The sequence below is a fragment of the Lycorma delicatula genome, chromosome 2, assembly GCF_047948215.1.
Source record: "Lycorma delicatula isolate Av1 chromosome 2, ASM4794821v1, whole genome shotgun sequence".
Taxonomy (NCBI): Eukaryota; Metazoa; Arthropoda; class Insecta; order Hemiptera; family Fulgoridae; genus Lycorma; species Lycorma delicatula.
Window position 1 is genome coordinate 3,947,715 of NC_134456.1, and position 22,575 is coordinate 3,970,289.

General features: G+C 28.1%; 1 protein-coding gene across 6 annotated transcripts in view; it reads left to right on the top strand.

Moving 5' to 3' along the window:
* Nucleotides 1-22,288, top strand: part of LOC142320435 (alpha-1,3-mannosyl-glycoprotein 4-beta-N-acetylglucosaminyltransferase B-like) — a 60,145-nt gene extending 37,857 nt beyond the window's left edge. For 2 of the 6 annotated variants that reach the window (XM_075358193.1, XM_075358194.1), the window contains 5 exons: nucleotides 2,318-2,599; nucleotides 4,901-5,031; nucleotides 9,810-9,917; nucleotides 11,757-11,878; nucleotides 15,136-15,251. In XM_075358193.1, coding sequence (XP_075214308.1) covers nucleotides 2,521-2,599; nucleotides 4,901-5,031; nucleotides 9,810-9,917; nucleotides 11,757-11,837 — 399 coding nt within the window. In that variant the 5' untranslated portion in view covers nucleotides 2,318-2,520 and the 3' untranslated portion in view covers nucleotides 11,838-11,878; nucleotides 15,136-15,251. Of the gene's footprint in view, nucleotides 1-2,317; nucleotides 2,600-4,900; nucleotides 5,032-9,809; nucleotides 9,918-11,756; nucleotides 11,879-15,135; nucleotides 15,252-17,614; nucleotides 17,890-18,580; nucleotides 18,801-19,988 lie in introns of those variants that run through there. The other 4 variants (XR_012755389.1, XR_012755388.1, XM_075358196.1 and 1 more) reach the window with 4 other exon arrangements.
* Nucleotides 22,289-22,575: the final 287 nt, after the last annotated feature.

The window sequence follows — 22,575 nt, forward strand, 5'->3', positions numbered from 1 at the left end:
AAACCTTTACTTATTTACATTTCCCAATTATTTTTACATATTGAAGGAGGACTGTTATTGGAATTTATCTCAAATCACCACAATTTTTTTGTTTGTTTAATTTTACGTAATTAATTGCTTTTAAATGACATCTAAAAAGACTGTTTACTGGTGAGTGGTTAGATTAGATTAGATCTTAATTTACATACCACAAAATTTTCCTTAACTTTCCTGTATGCTCCTTTTATTTTACCAATGTTCATTTCTCTTTCCTCTTCTGAACGCTTTCCTTTAATCTCCTCTTCTTTTGCTAGTTTGCACTTCCTGTTTATATTATTTGTTAATTGTCAATAGTTCCTTTTACTTTCTTTATCACTAGCATTCTTATATTTTCTATATTTATCCATCAGCTGAAATATATCCTCTGATATCCAAGGTTTTCTACTAGTTCTCTTTGTTCTGCCTAAGTTCGCTTCTGCTGATCTAAGAGTTTCCTTTTTAACATTCTCCCATTCTTCTTCAACATTTTCTACCTTATTTTTAGTAATACCTCTTGCGATGTCCTCCTCAATAATCTTGAATGTTAGGTGTAATCTAGATACATAAAAATGAACGTTTCTTGGCTTTCATTTAATTTTTACTGCTTTCTCTTTCTGATAATGTAATTATTTAAGTATTCTCTGAGAGCCCAAGTAAAGTATTTCTGCTTACTACTGATATCTTCCTATCCATGTACATAATATTAGAGAAATCTATCATAACCATTTTACAAAAAAGAAAAAAAATGTAAATGTTATTTTTCATTTATTATTTTGGTTAAATTATATTGTAAAAATAATAAATTAGATTTTACAGATTATAAAAATCTAAGATAAATACACATCAGAAGAAGAAATCTTACTTTCAAACTTATGCATGTACAAATTAAAATGTATTAAAAAAGTGCATACCCTGATTTTATAACACTTTTCTGATTCAGGTGCAATAATTACATTTTCTATCTTTCCAATTTGTTCTCTGGCTTTTTATTATTTTCATTAGTTTGACATGATTGAAGGCATTTTATCTGTATCTTTAATAATACACTTAATTCTTTATGCCTTTCTAAGTCATAAACCTCTCACAGCAGTTAATAATTAACCCGATTATGACCCTTGTGTCTCTTTCCTTTCCAAACCCTTATTGTTTTTCTGTACATTAAGTGCGCTGAAGGTTTGACTCTAACTTTGTTAACCGATCTGTCAGCTGGCTTAGGCAGCATGGGTGAACAAGGTTTGTTATCTAACTAAATTACATCATCCGGCTAACGTGACACATTTGTATATAAAATACAAACACAACTAACTAGTACACTAGATGCAACAGTCCGCAAGGGGAAACTTTCAGCTCATGTATTGTAACTATTTGCTTTTTGTTTTCTCTTCATTAGGCTTCTGATCAGTCAGTTCTGATCAAAATTATCAGGAGAATTTCTGTTGAATGTGAATTAATACAATATGATTACTAGTTAATTCTTTGCCGATTGTAAATTAAACTGGCTGTACCATAATCTTAATGCTTTATTGCACTATGCCTTTAGGAAATTGGAATTCAATTTCATTGTAAAATGTAAAATATCTTAAATTTTTGCTTTATTTTAATATTTTAAATGCTATTTTTTAAGCTTTTTAAATTTTAGAATACCAATGTTTTTCAATAGCTTTTTGGTTGTTTTTCTTTATCTACTTCCACCCTTGTAAATCAGTTAAAATTTTTACTTTGTTTGAACTTATCTTGCATTAAATCACCCAGTTTAAACATGTTTTTTAGATATCTTAAATTTACCGATTTTTTTTCAAATTTAATTTACATAATTGTATATTTATCTTGTATATGTGAAGAAATTTATTTAAATCGTACCGTATTAAATGACAGATTTGTTAATCCTGGCATCTAAGAAGGAGAAGGTTATAGTTGCCACCAAGTTACGACGAGCTTAGAGCGGTGACGATTGCTACTCAACATATCATGCTTCATGTTTATGCTACTAAGAGATGATTAATCACGTTATGCCAATATTTCAGAGAATAATAGTATAGCAGTGATGTGCGGGCTGATCATCCAAGCTCGCCGTTACATGTTGGCTACTGTATAGTTAATTGAAATTATGAATATTTTCAGCGTAGTTTAATTTCATATTAAAAGAAAATATTTTTGATATTTTAATTAACAAGATACGTCTTGTATAAGTAATCTACTCTCAAATTTAGAATCAATTATTTTCATTTCCATCTCCACAAGAATTTTGTTTTCCTGCCTAAAATTAAAATATTTTAACGTATCACGATTTCGTATTTAGTTTTCAGGATGAACTTAATTCAGGAGTATTAAAAGTGATTTCTCCTTCACCAGCCTATTATCCAGATAAGTCTAGACTGAGGATAACATTAGGTGATCCTCCAGAGAGAGTTTGTTGGCGTAGTAAACAGAATTTAGATTTTGCATACTTAATGATGTATTCTCAGCCTAAAGCGGTTTTTTAAACCACACTTTATAACGACTATGAAAATAGCAGCTTATGATCATATCGCTAATAAACAGAGTCGGTTCGTCTTAGATTTTTGTCAGCTTGGATTTATTGGTAAGACAGAGCAATTAAGTTTTTCAGATGAATTATTTGTAATTTAATTTTTTGCTTAATATATGCCGGCGGTCAGGTATTTATGTAGCTCTTACTCAAAACAAATATTTTTTCAAATTTTTTTGGCTGAAACTATATAATTTTTTTGTTCGATAAAAAATGAGCTTTTTTCATGATACATCTGATCGTATCATTAATAAAACTTTTGTTTAATGTTAAATGCTTAATGAGCCGTTAACCTTTTATTAAGAAGCCCGTAAAATTTTAGTTATTTAATTTTTAAAAATGAATATTTATTACATATTTTATCGTTTGATTATTAATCATTTCTTGGAGAGATTTTGTTTAGGAACGTAAGCATTGTCAAACTTAAGAAACTTTTATATGTTTTGTTTATCGGCTTTGCTTATTTCAATTCTTAGCAATAGTTCAATAATATCTTATACTATCATGTTCATTAACAAAAAATAGACCTAATATTTTGTTTTACAAACACGGTATAGTTAACATTTGCATACTTGTTAGCATTTATGGAAAACCATAACAGATTTATAACGTGTTTGCTTGATAAAAATGTACATTATATTGGAAAAGAATTCACATAATATGATAAAATTGTCACAAAATACATTGTACTTTGTACGATTCAGTATAACAATTATCGCTTGAAAAATTAAAAAAAAAATTAATTTTCCATTAATATCTGACAGATCAGAATTCTAAAATCTATTACTAAGCATTAAAATAATTAGGTTAGGAATAAATTGGTATATTTGCCTTTTCCGATAATTCTATTGCGTACATTACTCAATTAATGTGGATGACTCAATCGTGTTTGATTTCCTGTGATGGGTACTGTATTCTCTATGTAGTGAACAAATGTGCACTTTTTCCTGCTATTTTAGAAGCAACTTTAATGTACAGCATACAAAATCTAGCCTAGTAATGTTATTTAGATGTTATCTAGCCTAGTAATTATTTAGATGAAATTTAAAAAATAAATTTCAAACTTTTACATTGTGTTTATTTGTAAATGAAGATTATTAACTTTACTATAAAATTTCATTCTTAAAATTGTTCGTGTAAATAAAGTAGTATTGTATATGTGTTGAAGAATAAAAAAGAGTTTTAACCGCTTTGAACATCGCAGAGATTAGGAAAATATAAGGAAGTCACTTAACTGAAATCGATATAATTCAACAGTTGAAGGAGACAACTCTGACTGATATCTATTTACAACCATAAACATAATTGAAAATGCATGCATCATGTAATAAACGTGGTGTGATAAGGGATAAAATGTGAGACAATTTGTAACGGTTACTCCATTTATAAAAACATTTAAAAAAAAAAAACAGCTATTTCATTGGTGCAGAAAAATTAAAATGATAATTTACACTGCACAATAAAATTAAAGTAATTTTTATTTATTTTTATGATTACAGTTGCCTCACAGTTTTTCTTGTAAAACCCTGTTAAAAATCGGTAATTTGTACTAATAGTGGTAAAATTATTACAATCAAATTACACTTTGAGAAAATTTTATTTAAAAAAATTGAAAGCGAATAACATATCAAGTCTAAAAAATATATCATAATTTTTCAATTCAATTTAAGTATTTATCTATCTAAGTACTTAGGGATAGATTTAAATATATCTAATTATTTCGATTAAATTTTATTCAGTAGCTAATATGACATTAGCGTTCAAAAGTTGAGTAACTCTCACTTTGTTACTTAAAAAATTGAAAATAAAAACTACAAAACTTAAACTGCTAAAAGCTGTTATGGCAGGGTGAGTTAACGATTGTATATTATTTTTTAATTAATTAGTTATTCATAGTAGGAGTAAATTGTGCTCCCAAAATGATGTAAGTAATGGGATTAGAAATAATGATTTTAATTTCCAGAAATTCCTCTTAAGTCCATGTGACTAAGGTCGATTCACTTGTAGGTTAGTATGTTAGCCTCGTTGAATAATATTCTCGTATATTTTTATATATTACTTATTATATATGGAAAATGCAATGCACCATGTAATCCTTTTATAATTAAAACAGCTCTAACTTTAATTAAATATATTTTGTTTTGTGTTTTGAAGTATTACTTTATCATCGTTTGTTTATTTTTTGTTATTTAAAAGTAATTGCTTGCATCATTAAAAATAAGTGTAGTTTAAACTGTTAATTACTTTTGACAAATGACATTGCAACAGTTAATCGTTTGATCATCATATAAGTTACTGTTTGTATTTAAGTATCTTTTTTAGAAATTAATAATTTTTCAACCATTTATTTTTCAGGTAAAATGTTCAGATATGTGGAACTGCCATGGCTTGTACAGTTTTTCTTTGTGTTCTACAGTGATAAACCTGTTGACTGGTCGTTAGATCATATGATTTATTCAAAGGCCTACAACTTGAAAAAAGATTCTGTTAGTACAAATCTGTTTTGTTGAACAGTTTTAATTCGGTTCTTACATTTAAGAGATATATGTATAAATTTTTATAATCTGTAATGAGTTTTGAATGCGGTATGTATTTAATGATTTGGTTTATTATACTGCTGATAACACTAACAGTAATTTTGGTGGTGTGAAGAGAAAGAGGAATGAAAATGTGTTCAGAAAAGATCAAAGTGATTTAGATAGACCTATTTTAGGAACCGGTTGTTCAGCCCGCATTGTACACAATTCAGTACAAACAACATGTGATTCTCTCCCCCTGGACATAAAAGTTATTATAAAAATGTATAAATATTTTCACATTTATACAGTAAGAATAACGAAACTTAAAGAGTTTTGTGAATTTATAGAAATGGATTTCAAAAAAGTATTATCTCGTAGCAGCACAAGGTTCATTAGTTTGTTACCTGCAATAGAAAGAATTCTTTCCATTTTTGATGGCCTAAAATCATACTTACCTTGTGAAAAATGGCCAAAATTATTATTTAATTTTTTTGAAAATCTAGAAAGCGACTGATTTTGAAATTTTTATACAGTAATCTACAGTTATGTAATAATATAGTTCTGAAATTGGAAGCTAATTTTATGCAACAGAAGCATTTCAGACATATTCTGAACTAATTTGTCGACTTCAGGAAAGAAAAACCCACAAATTTATACCATCTTCTGCCATAGAATTGCTATGCACTCTAAAAGAAAATAATGATGTTCAGGAACAAATATTCTTGTCGAGCGTAGACAATTGTTATAATTCTAGTATCCAGTACTAGAGTTGTGGAGAACCAGTTTTGATAAAGTTAGTAAGTTTCAGTGGATAAATTTATGAACTGAAATTGGCTGGTCTGATTTAGAAAAGAGTACACAAGTTGTTAATGAAATTATAAAAGAAGATTCCATAAATATTGATGACCTATTTGTTGAACGTACATTGTTGAACCGGTAATTAAAAAACCAAACGGTAGGTTGTGGTTCAAGTTCTGACAAATACCAGATATTATTGAAGAAAAGTGGAATGCAAATTTTAAGGTGTTTTGGAAGACATATATTATATTTGTGATGTTTTATATATTATATTTTATATTTGTGATATTTTATATTTGTGATGTCTTTGCCTGGGACATCTACTCCAGTTGAGAGAGTTTTTTCAATTACGGGGAACATTTGGTCTGTAGAAAGGGGTAGACTATCAGTATCTACTGCTAACCATCTGCTAAATGTTAAAATTAATTCAGAATTTTCTTGTTATGAATATTATGATGTAATTAAAAGAAATCTTTTCTGAAAAAAAATTGTTATGTCTAGTAAAAAATACAACTGAATAAATAAAGTTTAATGTTTCAGTAAACTGCTAAGACTTTTAAGTTATTTCAAAAATATGTCCTGGGTCGGACCCAAAAAAATATGGTAAGCCTAATTTAATTTCACCTAATACATACATTTGTGTAAGCAGACAGTTATGCTGCTAAACTCAACACAGTTGAACATCTGATATAAGTTGGCTGACTGTTATTTTTATTATCAAAATACTATTAATAACACAGAACAAAGTCATGATCAAATTCTGGCAATGTTAGGACTGCTACCTAACAAATGTTTTACAGATTTGACATATTATTGAATAGATGATGGATCACATAATTGATCTTGCGAAAATTATTTCCAGCAAGTGAATCGGGGCATTCATTACTAATTTCACTGTAAGATGAAAACAGCTTGTTAGGAGGAAAACAAGTACAGGATATTTTTTAAATATAGCAACATTGATGTAATTTCTGGAGTGAGGTTATTTGCGGAACATCACCCTTAAGTATTTCAATTTTATCAGTCTCAAATAGTACAGAAGGCAATAACAAAAACAAATTTCCTTCCTAAGGTGTCTCTGCCAGTGAAACGTTTTAGTCCATGAGAAGTTCTGAAAGTGCATCACCAGAACGTATTAGAAACATTACAATCTAATTTTATATTTTTAAATATATATATTTACATAATATATATTTTTAAATATTTATAAAAATAAATCTATTTTTTAGTTACAGTTATTTTCAACATCATTTTATGAATCAGACATTTCTCCAGACTTTTGAAAATAGCATAACTATTATGATTCATAAGCTGGTAAATATTTATGTGGTGTGAAATCTCATCCATTATTCTCCTTCCAGTATTGCTTAAGGTGTTTAACTGTTCTTCAGAAGCTGAAATCATTTTTCTTTGATTTTATGAAAGGACAGTCATACAGCAAGTTTTTCCATGTTGTCAGATCGGACAAAATTATTTTTGAATCAAAGGAACTGTTTTGTCTGTGTATCTGGATGTTTGATGAGGTGCGGCATTATTTTAAAATGTAAAAAGAAGAAAGACTTACCATAATGTTTTATAGATAGTTCTATACCTGGAAGTAAGCTGTTTTAAACTAGATTTAAGATGTTCTCACAGATTTGTACGATATAAAATCCAGTATTCAATAAGGAAGTGTTCCATGGCCCAATATTGTACTAAATGTACACTACAGATTTGCTTTAAACTGATAGCCATTCTTGTTTATAGAAATCCACGTGTTACCTCGGAGAAACTGTAAATTTTTTAAATAGTCTTTGAAAGCGGTTAGATAAATGGAGGGTGAAGGTCAGTTAGTCAGGTATACTTATGTCACGTTTACAGTATCTAGGAACAACTTCCTATACAGGAATACTCACCAGTAAGTTTTGTTGACATCACCTTATTCCAAGATGATGTACATAGGATTTTTTCTTGACCATCACCAGTACATGAAGAAGCATATACTATCTAAAAAGGAGCATACATCTAAGTCTACAAAAAATTTATTGGTTACTTGGACTTAAATCTAAACGAAATAATTGAGCATTTGAAACCAAAAACGCTCACAAAAGTGTCTAATGCACATCAGCAACAAGTATATCAAGATCTTAAAACGATTACTGTTATGCAGGAAATAATCAAATTCAGTTCAAATTATCAATAAAGGGTAATCATCAAGTAAAGTGTAATAAAAAAAAAAAAACTATGTATCTTTCAAATAAGAGTGAGTAATGATTATGAAAAAGGAATAATAAGAAAACTATTTTGAAAGATAAAAAAGCAAAAAAAGGTACAACAGAAGGCCAGAAGAAGACAAACAAAATTGAGCAAAATTTACAGGAAAGTAAAATATAAAGTATTTTTTTAAAATAAATATAAATAAAATATTTACTACAAATAATACCATCACGAGTAAATTTAGAAATAATATAGAAGAAAGAAACTATTATAGGACAAATGAGATGACAGTTTAAAACAGGATTTAATGAAGTATAAAATCATATAAATATGGAAAAAAAGAATCAAATAATGCAACACATTTGGTACAAAAAGGACATATTACCAGTGAAATGATAAAAATCCTTTAAAATATTACACGCAGCTAAAGGAAAACTTTTAAATATTCTAGAAGACATGGAAATATTCAAGCTGAAATTTAAAGATCAGTCGATAATTAATGTACAAATAAACACTCAATCTGATGAAATTTTTTTATAAAAATTTAAAATTGTTAAAATGAAGAATCAGGATTAGTTTCAAGAAATTATATAACTATTAGAGCAGGAGGGACAAAGTAGAATAGACCATGACAGTACGGATGGTTAGTGGGAGTGATATTTATTTGATCTCATCTCAGGAAGACTCAGTGCTAAAAGTAGTTAAGAGAATAATGGAGGTACTCTGAAATGTATCAACTACAAATGCTAAAGTAACAATGCTAGTACAGGCAGAAAATAACACTCGAATCAATCAACAAAGGCTAATGAACATCCAAATTTTTAGCACTTAACCTCGTCGATAGTAGTTCATTCTGTAAGATTAAAGATACAATTTTATATAATTAAGATTTTGATTTAACGGTTAAAATTTTGGGTAATTATTGTGCATAATGTAAAAGTTTTAAATAGTTTGTTAATTATATTAATATTGATGTTGCCATAACCGTGATGACATATCTTATCATTGACACTATAGTCTTCATCATGTATAATTCCTGTATAAATAGCAAAAATAGTTCTAGAATCAGTAATGGATTTGATAATAAAAAAAGTGAGATACATGTACACTTTTAAAGAAGAAGATAATATTGAGTAATGTACAATAAATACGATATCAGTAAGATTTCACAAGTCTTTTGTTACAGGATTGTTTTTAATTTCCTGGAATCATAGCTAAGAGCTATGCTACAAGAAGGAAAATATGGTAATCAGTCAAAAATGGGGTATGGTTTTTTTTTGCATTTCTTGATGTTCCATGAGCCAGGGACCCCAAAAAACGACAAAAAAAGTGGGGGGTAACATTTGTATGTACATATGTACACGTGGATATACATACAATATCTTCTATCGAATCAATATCCCCGGGGTGGGGGGGGGGGTTTAGATAGTTTCTTTGGGATCAATTTTCTCAAAATTTTGCCAACATAATTCTACTTCATATTAAGCTCAGTAAATGTGTGAATGTGTCTCAACCATTTAAAAAGAATTTTGCCCCCAAATTCTCACTCTTTCTAAAAAAAAGCTATCGTTTTATTTATAGCGTATTTTTTTACTGGATTTATTAAATTTTCAATTAAAATATCGACTCTTTAAACTTTTTTCACGTATATTTATTTCTCCACTATGTAGTAATAAGAACCGATGCCAGGAAAGTATAAAACGTTGGTTTTTTTTATTAGTAAAGAATTTTTATTTCATTTTTCTGTACAGGTAGCGTGTTGGAGAGCAAAAGATGAACTCTGGGTTCACTGCAAACCTTTTTTATTCCAACATATTGGAACACAATCTTCTTTAAAAGGAAAAGTTCAAAAATTAAAAGTAAGTTTTTTAGCTAAGTTTTAAGGCGTTTTTAAATTGTACGGAAAAAATTTACCTTTTACTTTTTAGCGACATAATTATTAAGCATTATTACCGACATACTCTGGTTTTAATTTATTAAAGTAGAATGGAATAAAAAATATCAGATGAATAAATTAATAAAGAACAATAATATAATTATTAGATTATCTAAATTTCATTATCCGATTGTTTTGTTTTTATTCATATTTTGTCAAATCTGTTGGTTTGACAACAGGCCATAGCTTTAAATCTTTTTTTTTGTTTCATGTGGTTGTATAGTTATATTAAAAGGCAAAAAAGGTTTTTCTTTAGTTTTCCTTTAGATTTTTAATGAGAAAGAGAGTAAAAAGAAAGAGAAGTTTCTGTAATGAAATTTCTTAGCGGCTAATGCATCAAAGAAGATCGTAACTAACCGATTTTTGAGAATAATGTTATTCATTTTAATTATACGCTTTGTTCAATTTCAACTAATAGGATACATAGATTTAATTTCATAATAATTTACATTATATTAAATCTAGAATATTACCTTGGAAATAGTCGGTGCAAGACAGTCGCTATGAAGAAGGTGTCAGTCATCTGCATTTGGGCAGGTTAATGCGTGGATTCCTCATGTCTTCTGGTGGTCCTTAAATGCACCCTTTTGATAACCGCCGCATTACTGTATGTCAAATTCTTCTTGATCATTTGATACACAGTATTGTACCAAGGTGCTAGAATCTATCTGCATTACAGCTTATATATTTAATATCTCTATCGTTGCTTTGCCTGAGCTATACGGTTACTTGCATTTCAATCTCATCAATCGGGGATTTGATTCGTAAACTCTATCCTTCAAATAGCCCCAAAGAACTCGCTAGATAAATCTGGGGAATGCAGAAGCTACCGCCTTCTGCTGACTGTTCATTATTTGTAAAAGCCATTTCAATGTGCAATATTGTTTTATATGCAAGATGTTGCTTTGTCTTGTTGAAAGAAGCCACACTATTTTTCATGACCTGTTAACTAAGAGTAGAATTCTTTGATAATTATACAGTGCGCCTCTGAATTGACAGTCTGGTCAAAATATATTGGGCTCGGTCTATTATTACCAGAAATGGTATACCGTACACCAATTTTCTCATCGTGAAGTGGACCTCAAATACCTATTGAAGATTTTCAGTCATCCAGTAGCCAGTGTTGTGTGAAATAGCATGACCATTAATGCCGTGCCTCATCTAATATGAAATACAGCATCTGGTCTATCTGTCCATCGACAATGTTTTTGAGAAACCAGTCACAGTAATTCATATGTTTTGTTTCTCTCCTCTTGAAACATGTACTGTTATAAGATTTTTATTTTTTGAAGATGTAAAACCGGTTGAAATTCACTCACGGATGTTAAAATAGTACGGTAAAAATCAAACAGTTTAAATAGAGCTGAACAAGTGTCACAGATTTCCATGACAGTAGAAGACTGGTGGAAATTTCAACTGCTGTTTTGCAGAATTACATTAATAATCGTATTTGCAAGAACAGATGCATTGAAATTTGGTAAATTGCTGAAATTTATAGCGGGCATATCTGTACTTATTCAGTTATAAACTGAAATACCACAGGATGTTTTTGAGATGGGTTCTAAGAAGGTTGACTCAAAATCACAAAAACACCAGCATTCACATTTGTACAAAATTTAAACGATTGTTTTTACCAGAAGGTAATGCTATTTTAGATTGGAAAGTAGGTTTAAGTTAAAGTCACCGATTATTATGCAGATTTATAAAAAATTATGAAGAAAGAATTAGTATAAATTTAACTTATGATATTTTTTCTGTTTAGGTTATTTATTTAGAAGTGGAAATGCTGAGCATCTATCTGATAGGTTTTAGAGGTTCTACCAAAAATTGTTCCGCTATCTGAAGCTTCAGAGAACATGACAAGTGACGGTTATGTGATAATTGGTATGTTTTTATATACTTTCTTCTTTTTTGATTTAAATATGTTTGTATTTAAAATTTGAAGGATCTGATTTGTAGAGAGAACTGTAATTAAAAATAAAATAAAAAAGGTAATTATTAACATCTTATCTTCTAGGCGGTGCAGTATGAACAATATTTTCATTCTGGTGAAAGATTTCTGGGATATTGCTTGAAAAATATTGTCACTCCTAACAACATAAAATAGCAAGAATTCTGTGTTCAGCTTATGTAAAAAGTGAGGACTGAAGTGTTAAAACACTTACTTTCCTGGCATCATAGCTCCTTTCTTCTTCACTGACAAGGGCAGGCAGTCGGCTTACTACAGAGTTTATTGATGCGCTTTTGCAGGATGGTAGAAGGAGAGGGATCCTTACTTTAAATCCAAAGGCAACTTCCAAGTCAGCCCCGTTCTGAGTAAATTCCATTTAAAGATTTTTGTGAGGTTCAAGTAACTTATTTGAATATTTACAATTATAGCGGTATCAGCAGTCGAGTGGTGAGCATTCTAGTCTCATAATGTAGAGGGCTTGAGTTTGAGTCTCCATGTTATCGTTTTAACATTTACCTTTTCTTACATATACACCGATGCAGATGATTTTTTTTATATATATAGTAGGATGATGATTATCCGAATGCCGATTTTCCAGATGTCTGACTATTTGGACCACTTACATCTGCACTAGGCAATCTAAAATAAATTAATAGACTATTATAAAAATCTAAAATACTGTTCAAATAAAGTTTTCAGCAACAAATGTATTTCTATCTACCTTTGTTTTTAGTGGGTCTTTTAATTTACTTTTTTCAATTCGTATATGATTTTGAGTTCTGAAGTATCTTTTTAATTTTACTGAAATACTTTTATTTTTTTACATTTTTGTTTCTTTAAGTATTATGCCGTTATGCAGAGTGATATGCCCAGAATGTATGATTAACCCTTTTTTTAATTTTTCAGTTATCCAGATTTCTAATTACCTAGATTTTGCCTTGCAAAGATCAGTCCGGATAATTGGAATTTTACTGTGGTATTTATAAGAATCTGAAAAAATATGTGAATTTCTCGTTTACTGATTATTATTTTATTTGAATGCAACAATTATTAACCTTACAGATTTTGTTACAAAATTTGAAAAAAATTAAAGTAAATAAATTTATTTATATTTTTAGTTTTCCTGTTACAATCTGAAAATATTTATATTTTACTAGTATTCTTTTAAATTATCATACTATGGATTGTAACAGGCATACTGAAAAATTAAAATAAATTTATTTGTTATTCTCATAAGAAATTTTAGGATAATTGAGTCTCAAATAAAAAATAAAATGATGATCGGGTACATCAAGTTCTTATTTTTTTTGCTAGATTCTTATAAATTCTATATAATAAGAAATCTTTTCCGTTAGTGTGAGTAAGAAAAGAATAAAAGTTACAAAAAAATTTGAAGGAGACTTGAACTTAAGAACTCTAGATTATAAGACTCAAATATTTGCCACAAAACTGCTGTCACTGCTGTGATTGAAGATGTGCAAATAAATTGTTATAATCACTCAAACAATTTTAAATTGAGTTTTCTTGGAAAAGGCTCCAGATTGGAGTGGAGGCTGTCATTTTAAGTTTAAAGTAGAGATCCCTTCCCCTCTGCAAAAGGGCATCAGTAAACAATATTTTAAGCTGACCGCATGTCCTTATGAGTTGAATATACTGCTGCAGATCAGTGCATATCAATATTATTAATATGCACTTAGCTGATATCAATATTTGTTCACAATTAAGATGTGTAATGTCAAATGAAGGACCTTCTTTTTTTTATACCTCTTCTATCTCAGAGCTGTTATAAGAAGTACTGGATAAATAATATAGAGCGACAAATTAATTAACTTTTTTTTGTTGCAATACAATACATAATATACTTTTTCTCGATTTTATTTGAGAATAATAAATAAGAATTTCACTTTGGCTAGTGTCTGCCTCTGTTATTTTTCTATCAAGTTTATGATTTGTAATCGTGAAAAAAAAGGTTCATATGGTGACTGCGTGAAACTAACTTACTCGTGTGTGAGTTTAATGATATTCTATGAACTAAAATAATTGGAGGCTGTACAGTCAATTTTTTATCTTTTTTTTATGAGACCAAATTGCTGTTCATCAAGTAAAAAAAAGATGTTGGCTGCTTTACAGAATTGATGATAATGATAATAATAATAAAATGGCATGAAATGGGCGCTGTAAAATAGGTAAGTTAGATTCTCTAAAGATAACAAAAATTCGTTTTTATTTTTGGGTAACTAAATTTTTATAACGGTTTGATTAATTTGAAGAAATCGACTATTATAATTTGCAGATCTTTAATAATATTTAGTAATTTATTGATTAAGTAATATTTATCTTGTTAAAGCCTCTTGAAATGGATTTGACATTCCGATTTAAGCTCTAACTAGTTATAGTAATTCTTTACGGAATTACCCGATCATGTTTGTGTTAGTAATGTTTTACTTAAGCTGTATTTGTAGCGGTAATTACTATTAGTTGACTGAAATGCACTAATATGTTTGCTATTTCTCAAAAATTGACTAATTCTTTTAATGCAATTAGTACTAGCATAAGTAATATGTTACACATTTGTGTCCTTTCGTGCCTGTTTATACTTCATCTGCTCAGAACTTATATTCAAGCAGTAGTTACTACTACTACCAGAGTCTAAGGGTTCATTGTCAAATGCAAATTCCATTTGCATTAAATTCTTTGCATCTATAGATTCAGGTGAACTAGAAATACTCAAAAACTAATAGCTGATTTTTTTATTAAACTACACTATATATCATTGGTTATCCGTTGAATCTAGAAATCATTTTAATTAAAATGCCCTTTATAGAGATTTATTTATCATTTTGTTGTTAATAAATAAAATAATTTCCTCCCCGATTTCTAATCGTTCCAAGATTTTTTAGTCATAAGCATCTCTGTAGTAAATGCTTTATGAGGAATATAAAAAATACTTCAACAGTCTATAAGTTTAGTTGTGAATCTGATGTGACTTCTTAACAGTGAGATTATACTAATTGATCGAATTTGTATTTTATACATTTTTTTAATATTTTACATTACATTATTTTAGTATTTTAGAACTTTTTAATTTTTTCAGTCTGAATTAATGTATTAGTTTTTGAAGAGGTAATAAGAAAATATAATTATTACACATTAATCTATTTTATAAACCGGTTAATTTTTTTTTTTTAAGGTAAATTCGATTCAAGAGGTATTGCAGAAGGTGTTGTTAGTCAAAAACTTGGAGCAGTTTCAGAATTGAGGTTAACCGTACATTCTGAAAGTGATAATTCGGTCATTCTTAGTGAAGTAAGTTTTATTTTTTGTATATTAAAACTTTTGCTAAACTTTATTTTAGATCTATAATTGTTGTATGAATTTTGGCCAGTTAAGCTGCATTGAGAAATAATTAGTCAAAAAATGACCGTCATTACTGTTTTTTTTTCTGAACTATAAAATCTGTACATTGATAAATAACCCTGTAATTATATTAAATTCAATTATTACTAACCTAAAATTGAAAATCTCAATAACCACTCGAGCTACTTTTGAAGTAAAAGTAGATTTAATTTATGATGACCTTAGAAACTAAAAACTTTTACTTAAATCCTATATTATTCCTGTTGTTTTATGAAGAATGTTTGAATATTGTTTATTGTAGCAAATGCATTAAAGGAAATAGTTTAATAGATATATTAAAGGAAACAAGCATAACTGGGGATTGTGCCATACTTATTCATTTATGCAACATGGCCTGCAGACTGACAAACATGAATACATCTTTAGGAGCATAATTATCAATTATTAACATAGTTTTTTTTGTGATTGAAGGTATCATATTGAATGTTATAAAATAGAGTATAAAAGATTTAAGAAATTAGGGGAAATTTTAATTAATTGTTAGAAACGGGTAAAAATAGAATACCCTTAGATTCCCTGTTGCTCATGTTGACTATCCTGGCAAAATCTGTAATTTTGTCTCTAAAAGATTTAAAAGTAAATAATCAAATTTGATGTTCTTTAGAATTCATTAAAACCGATTTGCTAATTTACGGATCAAAAACAGTTATAGTAATACAAAAGAAATTTATGGAGAAAAAACAAGAGAATATGTTTTTAGGCGCTTATGTAGTTAGTAGAATATATATGGTTGAAGTATCCGTGTAATATTACGCACGATTCATAATTTCTTTTTATTTATCACCTAACTGAAGCAAGAACCTTGCATACTTTTTTTCTGAAACGTTCAGTAAAATATATCTACAAGGGTCACTCAAATATAAACCGGAATTTGTTTACATATCTTTATTGATATTAAATAAAATTGCAAATAGACTACTTTATTTTTCTATATAGTTTCCTTCAACAGAAATACATTTTCTCCATCAGATAGGTAGCTTCATGATCCCCTCATCAAAAAACAAGATGGCTGCCCCGGCAACAAATTGCACACATAATGCTTGACTCATTATTGAATTTTTCCCTCCTAAAGCTTCTTTTAGGAAACCACTTGTGGAAATTACACGTGACATTTGGACTCTACAGTGGATGTTCAGGAGGTGTCTAATGAATTTTAGTGATTTATCACTGAGTCTGAGCTGCTGTATACAGCTGTGTATTAACAAAGATGAGCCTGTTGTCAAAGACGTAACAATTAGGTTATAATTAAAAATGTGTTAAACTTTCACTCTGCAAAAGAAATGGAAAGTAATAATGAAGAAGATAACATAACTAAGGATTGGTTCTGGATGCGTTAAATAAGTTCATAAAATCGCTGTAATCACTAAACATTGCAAAAATAACAAATCTTTATATTTTTTGTAATGACTAATTTAAAGAAACAGATTAGAAAGTCGATGGTCATTCAAACATTACTCAAAATGGGCTTCAAACAATGTAATTCAATTCATTAACTTAGTAAAATTAATTCATTTATTGTATTTGTCAATATATAATTCAAGCATTATATATTATCAACTTCAAGTTCTGTTGCATCATCAGTACTGATGGCAAATAAAAAAAATGTTATGGAATCCACATTAAATAATAAACAAAAATGTATTGTTTATTGTAAGCATTGTGAAAGAAATATAGCGTTTTAACCTAATTTTTTTTATTATTATTTTCATTTATCAAAATTTTTTGTTAAATTACGTTCATAATAAATAAACCGTGTTTGTATTTAGGATAATTTTTCTTAATACTAACTTTATTACTAGATGCAGTCTAGTAATCCAGTGTTGCTGAAATCCTGACTGTGCCAGATTATTGGACTTCTAAAAAAATTTAAGTGCAAAGTAATAATGATGATGATATTCAATCATCAAAAACTGTCCAGGTTATTTTTATTTTAAATATTTCAGATAATTTTATAAATTTAATTCAGTCTTAACAGTCTTATCGACTAAAACTTAGAATACACTTAAAGTAAAGTAGCGGGATGATATTAAGGTTGTGGTATGTTAATTCCTTATGATAATAATTTTTAATTAGTAAGACTAAAGTTGCACCTACTTTTTAAATAACTGATCGTTTAAAAATACAAATGATCCATCAAGAAATCTTATTTTATTAAGGATTTAATTTTCAACAACTCCACTTAGTTATTTTAAGAACTCAGGAGTATATTAAGTGAGTATCTTGAGTGTGATAATTAACATTTTTATTTTCAGATTTTTATAAAGGGTCAAGAAGCTAGATGACACCTGCTTTCACGGCTTCCAAGCCATTCTACATATTGACCGTGGTGCCATATATTTTGGAGCTGGTATACTATTTAAAAAAAATTCTATTAAATAAAATTCAAAACATAGTCTGTAAGTTAACATCGGCTTTTATGTTTATTTTATTTATTTTCTTACTTTTTAGTTTCATAATTACAGTAATGGTAATATTCACAAATTAATGATAAGTTATAATAAGTACAGATTTTTATATTAAATTATTTTGCGCTTCTTATTTTCTATACTGTAAAAATAATGTAAATTAAGCATACGTTATGATATATTTATGTAAAATATGTGTCCATGTTACGTCCATAATATTATGTAAAGCTTTGCCAATCTGAGGACCTTCTAGCCTACTTTGTACAACTTGCACTGTTTAAATTTTAAGTGCAGAAAACCAAGCATTTTCACAGGTTGTAGTTAGTTGTATTTGCTAGAATTCAACACAATCATATTTACTAATTTTATTTCAAAAATATATATTTACTTTTCTCCCTCCCTCTTTATACTCGCAATGAAGGTACTTCCATCTCATTCCAGTATTCCATTGACAACTCGAGAGTAAAGCAGATTGTAGTTATCAAAAACTGATGATGGTAACTGTATAATGTAAAAAGAAAACTAAACATTATAGTCATTAGCTGCTTATCTTTGAGTGAATATTAATAGGTAGTCAATCTGAACAGTGAAGCAATAAAATGTGAAGTGAACCCTGCACATACTCCTTCTTGCTGACAACAAAGGTTTTTTGTAAGATGACCTAATATAACAGATATCACATCCATATATTGGTAAGAGAATCTCTGCCTTTTCTTGTTCTCAGGGGACTTATTAGATTTGTAGTGAAGATGCAAGATGTATAGTACAGTTCATTCGTACTGTGAGTTTACTACTATTTATTTTTTATTGCAGGTTGTACTTACTGAAATTTATTCAAGAGAATATCCAAATATATTTTGAGCTTCAATGCATCCTGGTTGGGTAGATACAGATGGCATGAAAGAATCGATGCCAGAATTTTATAATCAAATGAAAGATAGGTTGAGAACACCTAAACAAGGTACTGATACTGTTGTGTGGCTGGCTTTAGCTGAACGACCTATTAATAATACCAGTGGCCTTTTTTATCAAGGTACTAATTTTTTTTTTTTATTGTACTTAATATTGGTTATATTAAAACCTTTATAATTTTACAGATTTTTATTTTTTTTACAATTATAATCCTTTACAATTATTTTTGTTTTAGTGTAATGTAATTATTTTCATCTATCGCACTTGCATCTTACATTTCATCTGTTCAGTATTTAAATTTTATAATTGTATGTATAATCATTCATAAGGTATAAAGCAAAATAAATTTTAAATGGTGTAAAAAAAAATAGTGTAAAAACATTTTATTGAATGTAAAATGCAATAAAATTGTTCATGCAGTGCGTTTTACCTTGTTTTATTGCTAACATGATATTTCTGTCATTGTAACTTTGAATACTTATAACTTGATAATCAAGTCATTAACAGAAAAACAGGTTTCACCATTGTTACTCTTGTCAAATTTTAAATCACAATCATGTGTTATATGTTCACCTTACTATTTAAATAAATTAAGTTATATTCAAGATGGCAGACAAATTTTTCGCAAATTTGTGAGAAATTCTTAAATTATTCTCAACTTTGCGAGAAACTCTTTAATTTTTCGCAAATTTGTGGAATTTAAAGCCCACCATAATGCAGGTTTTTTTTTTAACTATGTAGAACCCCATTTCTCTATCCCTCCAAATACCTCTCAGATATGCAATATAAAGCTAGTATAAAATAATTATAGTGCTTTTAATGGGACTATAACTACAACAAAATGTTAAGGTTCAAAGTACAAAAATATTAATATGGATGCGTAAAAATACTATTTTACAACTGTTCCGCTTTAATTTACAATGCAAATGTATTATTTAAGGGATTAAATAAATCTGAGTGAAAAGTTATAAAAATTTCTGTATTGCCAGTTGCTTTTGTAATTTTCAATTCAACACTAAAATTCAGTTCTGCATTTGAATTAGATTTATAATAAGTTGCCAGTTGCTAACGTGAACAAAGATAACATTCTCATTAGTGAATCCTTGAAAAAAAGTCGTCACATTTTTGTAAATAATACCCATTGGTTTAAAACTATGCTATAAATTGGATTTTGACGTAAAAATAAAAAAAAAAAAATTAACAATATTTCAGATCTTTTATGTTAAAATTTCATTTAATGATTTCTTTTAATAAGTTTGTTGCGTAAATACATTTATATTAGATTGAAATTTTTTAATTTTTTTTACAGATAGAACAGCTATACCAACACATTTGCCAATGTCTTTTACAAAAGCTTCGCTTTTAGAAGAGGAATTTTTTATTAAACAGCTGGATCATCTGATTGAGAGAAAAACAAAACGTTAAATCATTTTTAATATGTTTACACACTTGTACAAAGAAATTTTTCAGAATATTTCATTTATCTTTTATTATTTATTTGTATTATGCTGGACTTTCTTTTTAATTTGCAACAAATCTTAGATACATTGTAATGTTTATTAAATACACAGGAGCACAATAATTTTTATGTATTTATAGTAATTATAACAATCAAGGTTAGACATGAGTAGTAGACTTCATTGTATAGCAGCAACTGTTTGCTGTCATTTCTTTTAATTGCAATTCCTTTATTCATGTTTCCTAAGGCTCATGTCTTCCTCACCTGCTAAGTTATTTTTAGGTACTGTAATATTGTTTATTAATAATATTTGTTAGCGTTTAATAAAATTATATTTTATTATTAATAAATCACATATATTATATTTTTACACTCTTTTATATAGATGTAATAATGCAGATGTATAATAATTTTTGGCTTGTTAAATGTGCTTTTTGCATGATTTTGTTATCTGTTATTTATCTGTTGCTGAGTGCTACTAGTGAATGTAAGCATATCGTTTGTTTTTGTTTTTTAAATCCGCTTTATTCATAAATTAATATTTACTGTTTTTTTTTCTGATAAAATTTAATGTTTGTCTGGGGCATATAAAATTCTGACTGGTAAGACCTGTTTTAACAGACTGAGAACAGTTTACCTATCAGACTCATACCATATTTCCATTTTTAATTTTAATTTGCCCTGAAATTAATTGTAGAAATCATTATAAATTACTTGTAAAAACAATCTCTATATTCACTTTTTTCCCAGTAGTGCAATATCACTGTTCATAACTTCTTTAAGAGATATTAAATACTAGAAATTTTGGTTGCCTGTTAAAAAAATTACAGTTGCATCAGACATATGTAGAACATTTTGTACAAACCTTTAAGTTGTAATCTTTTGAGGTGTATTTCAAAATATTTCAAAAGAAAGGGATGGTAGGTCATTAAAAAACACAGCAAGGGAGTAAAGTATATTACCTTTTACATGCAATGCATATGTGAATTTCACACAATTCACAGTGATTTGAAAGCATTATGATCTTTTGTGTTGAGAAATTGAATCACACTAGGGATTCAACAACCAGCAGGATTGTTTATTTTTGCAGCCATAATTAATCACAGATAACAATAAGGCAAACAACAACAGATTGCTGACAAGTAGCTTCAATTCCTAATGAAACAGTTAAAGCTACTGCATATGCATCATATGATTCATTATTGCAATAATTTTTTATTGGCAATCGGTCGTTATTTTAATAAAAAATTATTAAAGACTTTACGATGCTTAAATAACAGAAAAAAACAATACTTTTATGTGTAATGTACTGTAATTCCTACATGTTTGTTTAAAATAAATTAAAATTTTCAAAAGTAAAATTACATAAATTTCACATTATACATATTTTAAATCCAAGTGTTTATTACATAACTTTTTTAATAGTTTAGTACAAAGTATATCTGTTAAGATTAATTCTGTTTAAATTACTATTATGTGAGTGTCAGTAAGCAAGTCACAAATGACTGTTAAAAACTTATTCAGCAAAAGTTGTTTAGAGGAGGGTTGCTGTTTCAGCCATGATTGAACTTCTTATTCAACATCTTCATTACATTAACTGTTAGCCACCCAGATGTCGTTTTAACGAGTAAAATATCATAGTGGTAGTGCAATCAAATTTTTACTGCTGTTGATCATTTTCTTTCAATATTTAAACATTTTTATTTCACTAGGTGGTGCATACTTCCTTAAAACAGGAAGTAATGGTTACATATAAAAATTTGTGAATTAACAGAAATTTTGATTTACTAATATTTTCATTGCGTATAAATTTTGATAGGTTCATTGTCTCTTTCACATACACATATAAATAATGTTGATCAAAGTTAGTCACCATGTATTTCCTGTGATATTATTACTTTTCAAAGATTTCCTTTTTGCTGTATGTCCTACGTTTATTAGATCTTATTAATTTTATATTTTCCATTAATTATTATATCAGTATTTTTGCCACTTTAGAATAATTTTTAATTTTAAAAAACGTTTGTTTTGAAAATAAAATTTTATATTTTATTAACATAATTAATCCTTTTTAAATATGTGATAGCGGAAGAAAAATTTTAGAATAAATTTTCTCTGCATTATTATAATTTACTCAACAAGCATGATCATTTATAACCATTTTTGTGTAATATTTTTATCCATGAAATAAAATTATTATAAAGTCCTTTAAATGGTAAAGTTGTGAAATTACTTTTTGTGAAACCTATGTCTTTACAGTGTTATTCAAACTTTTTCCAACTATTACAATTGTAAAAAGTATGTGTGTTTCATTAGATTGATATCACTGTAATTTACAATTATTTTTTCTTGTGTTTGGTTTTATAATTAACTAACAGCATCTATTTTATGTTAAATTGTATATAATTTATTATTTATTACACTAATGAGTAATAAA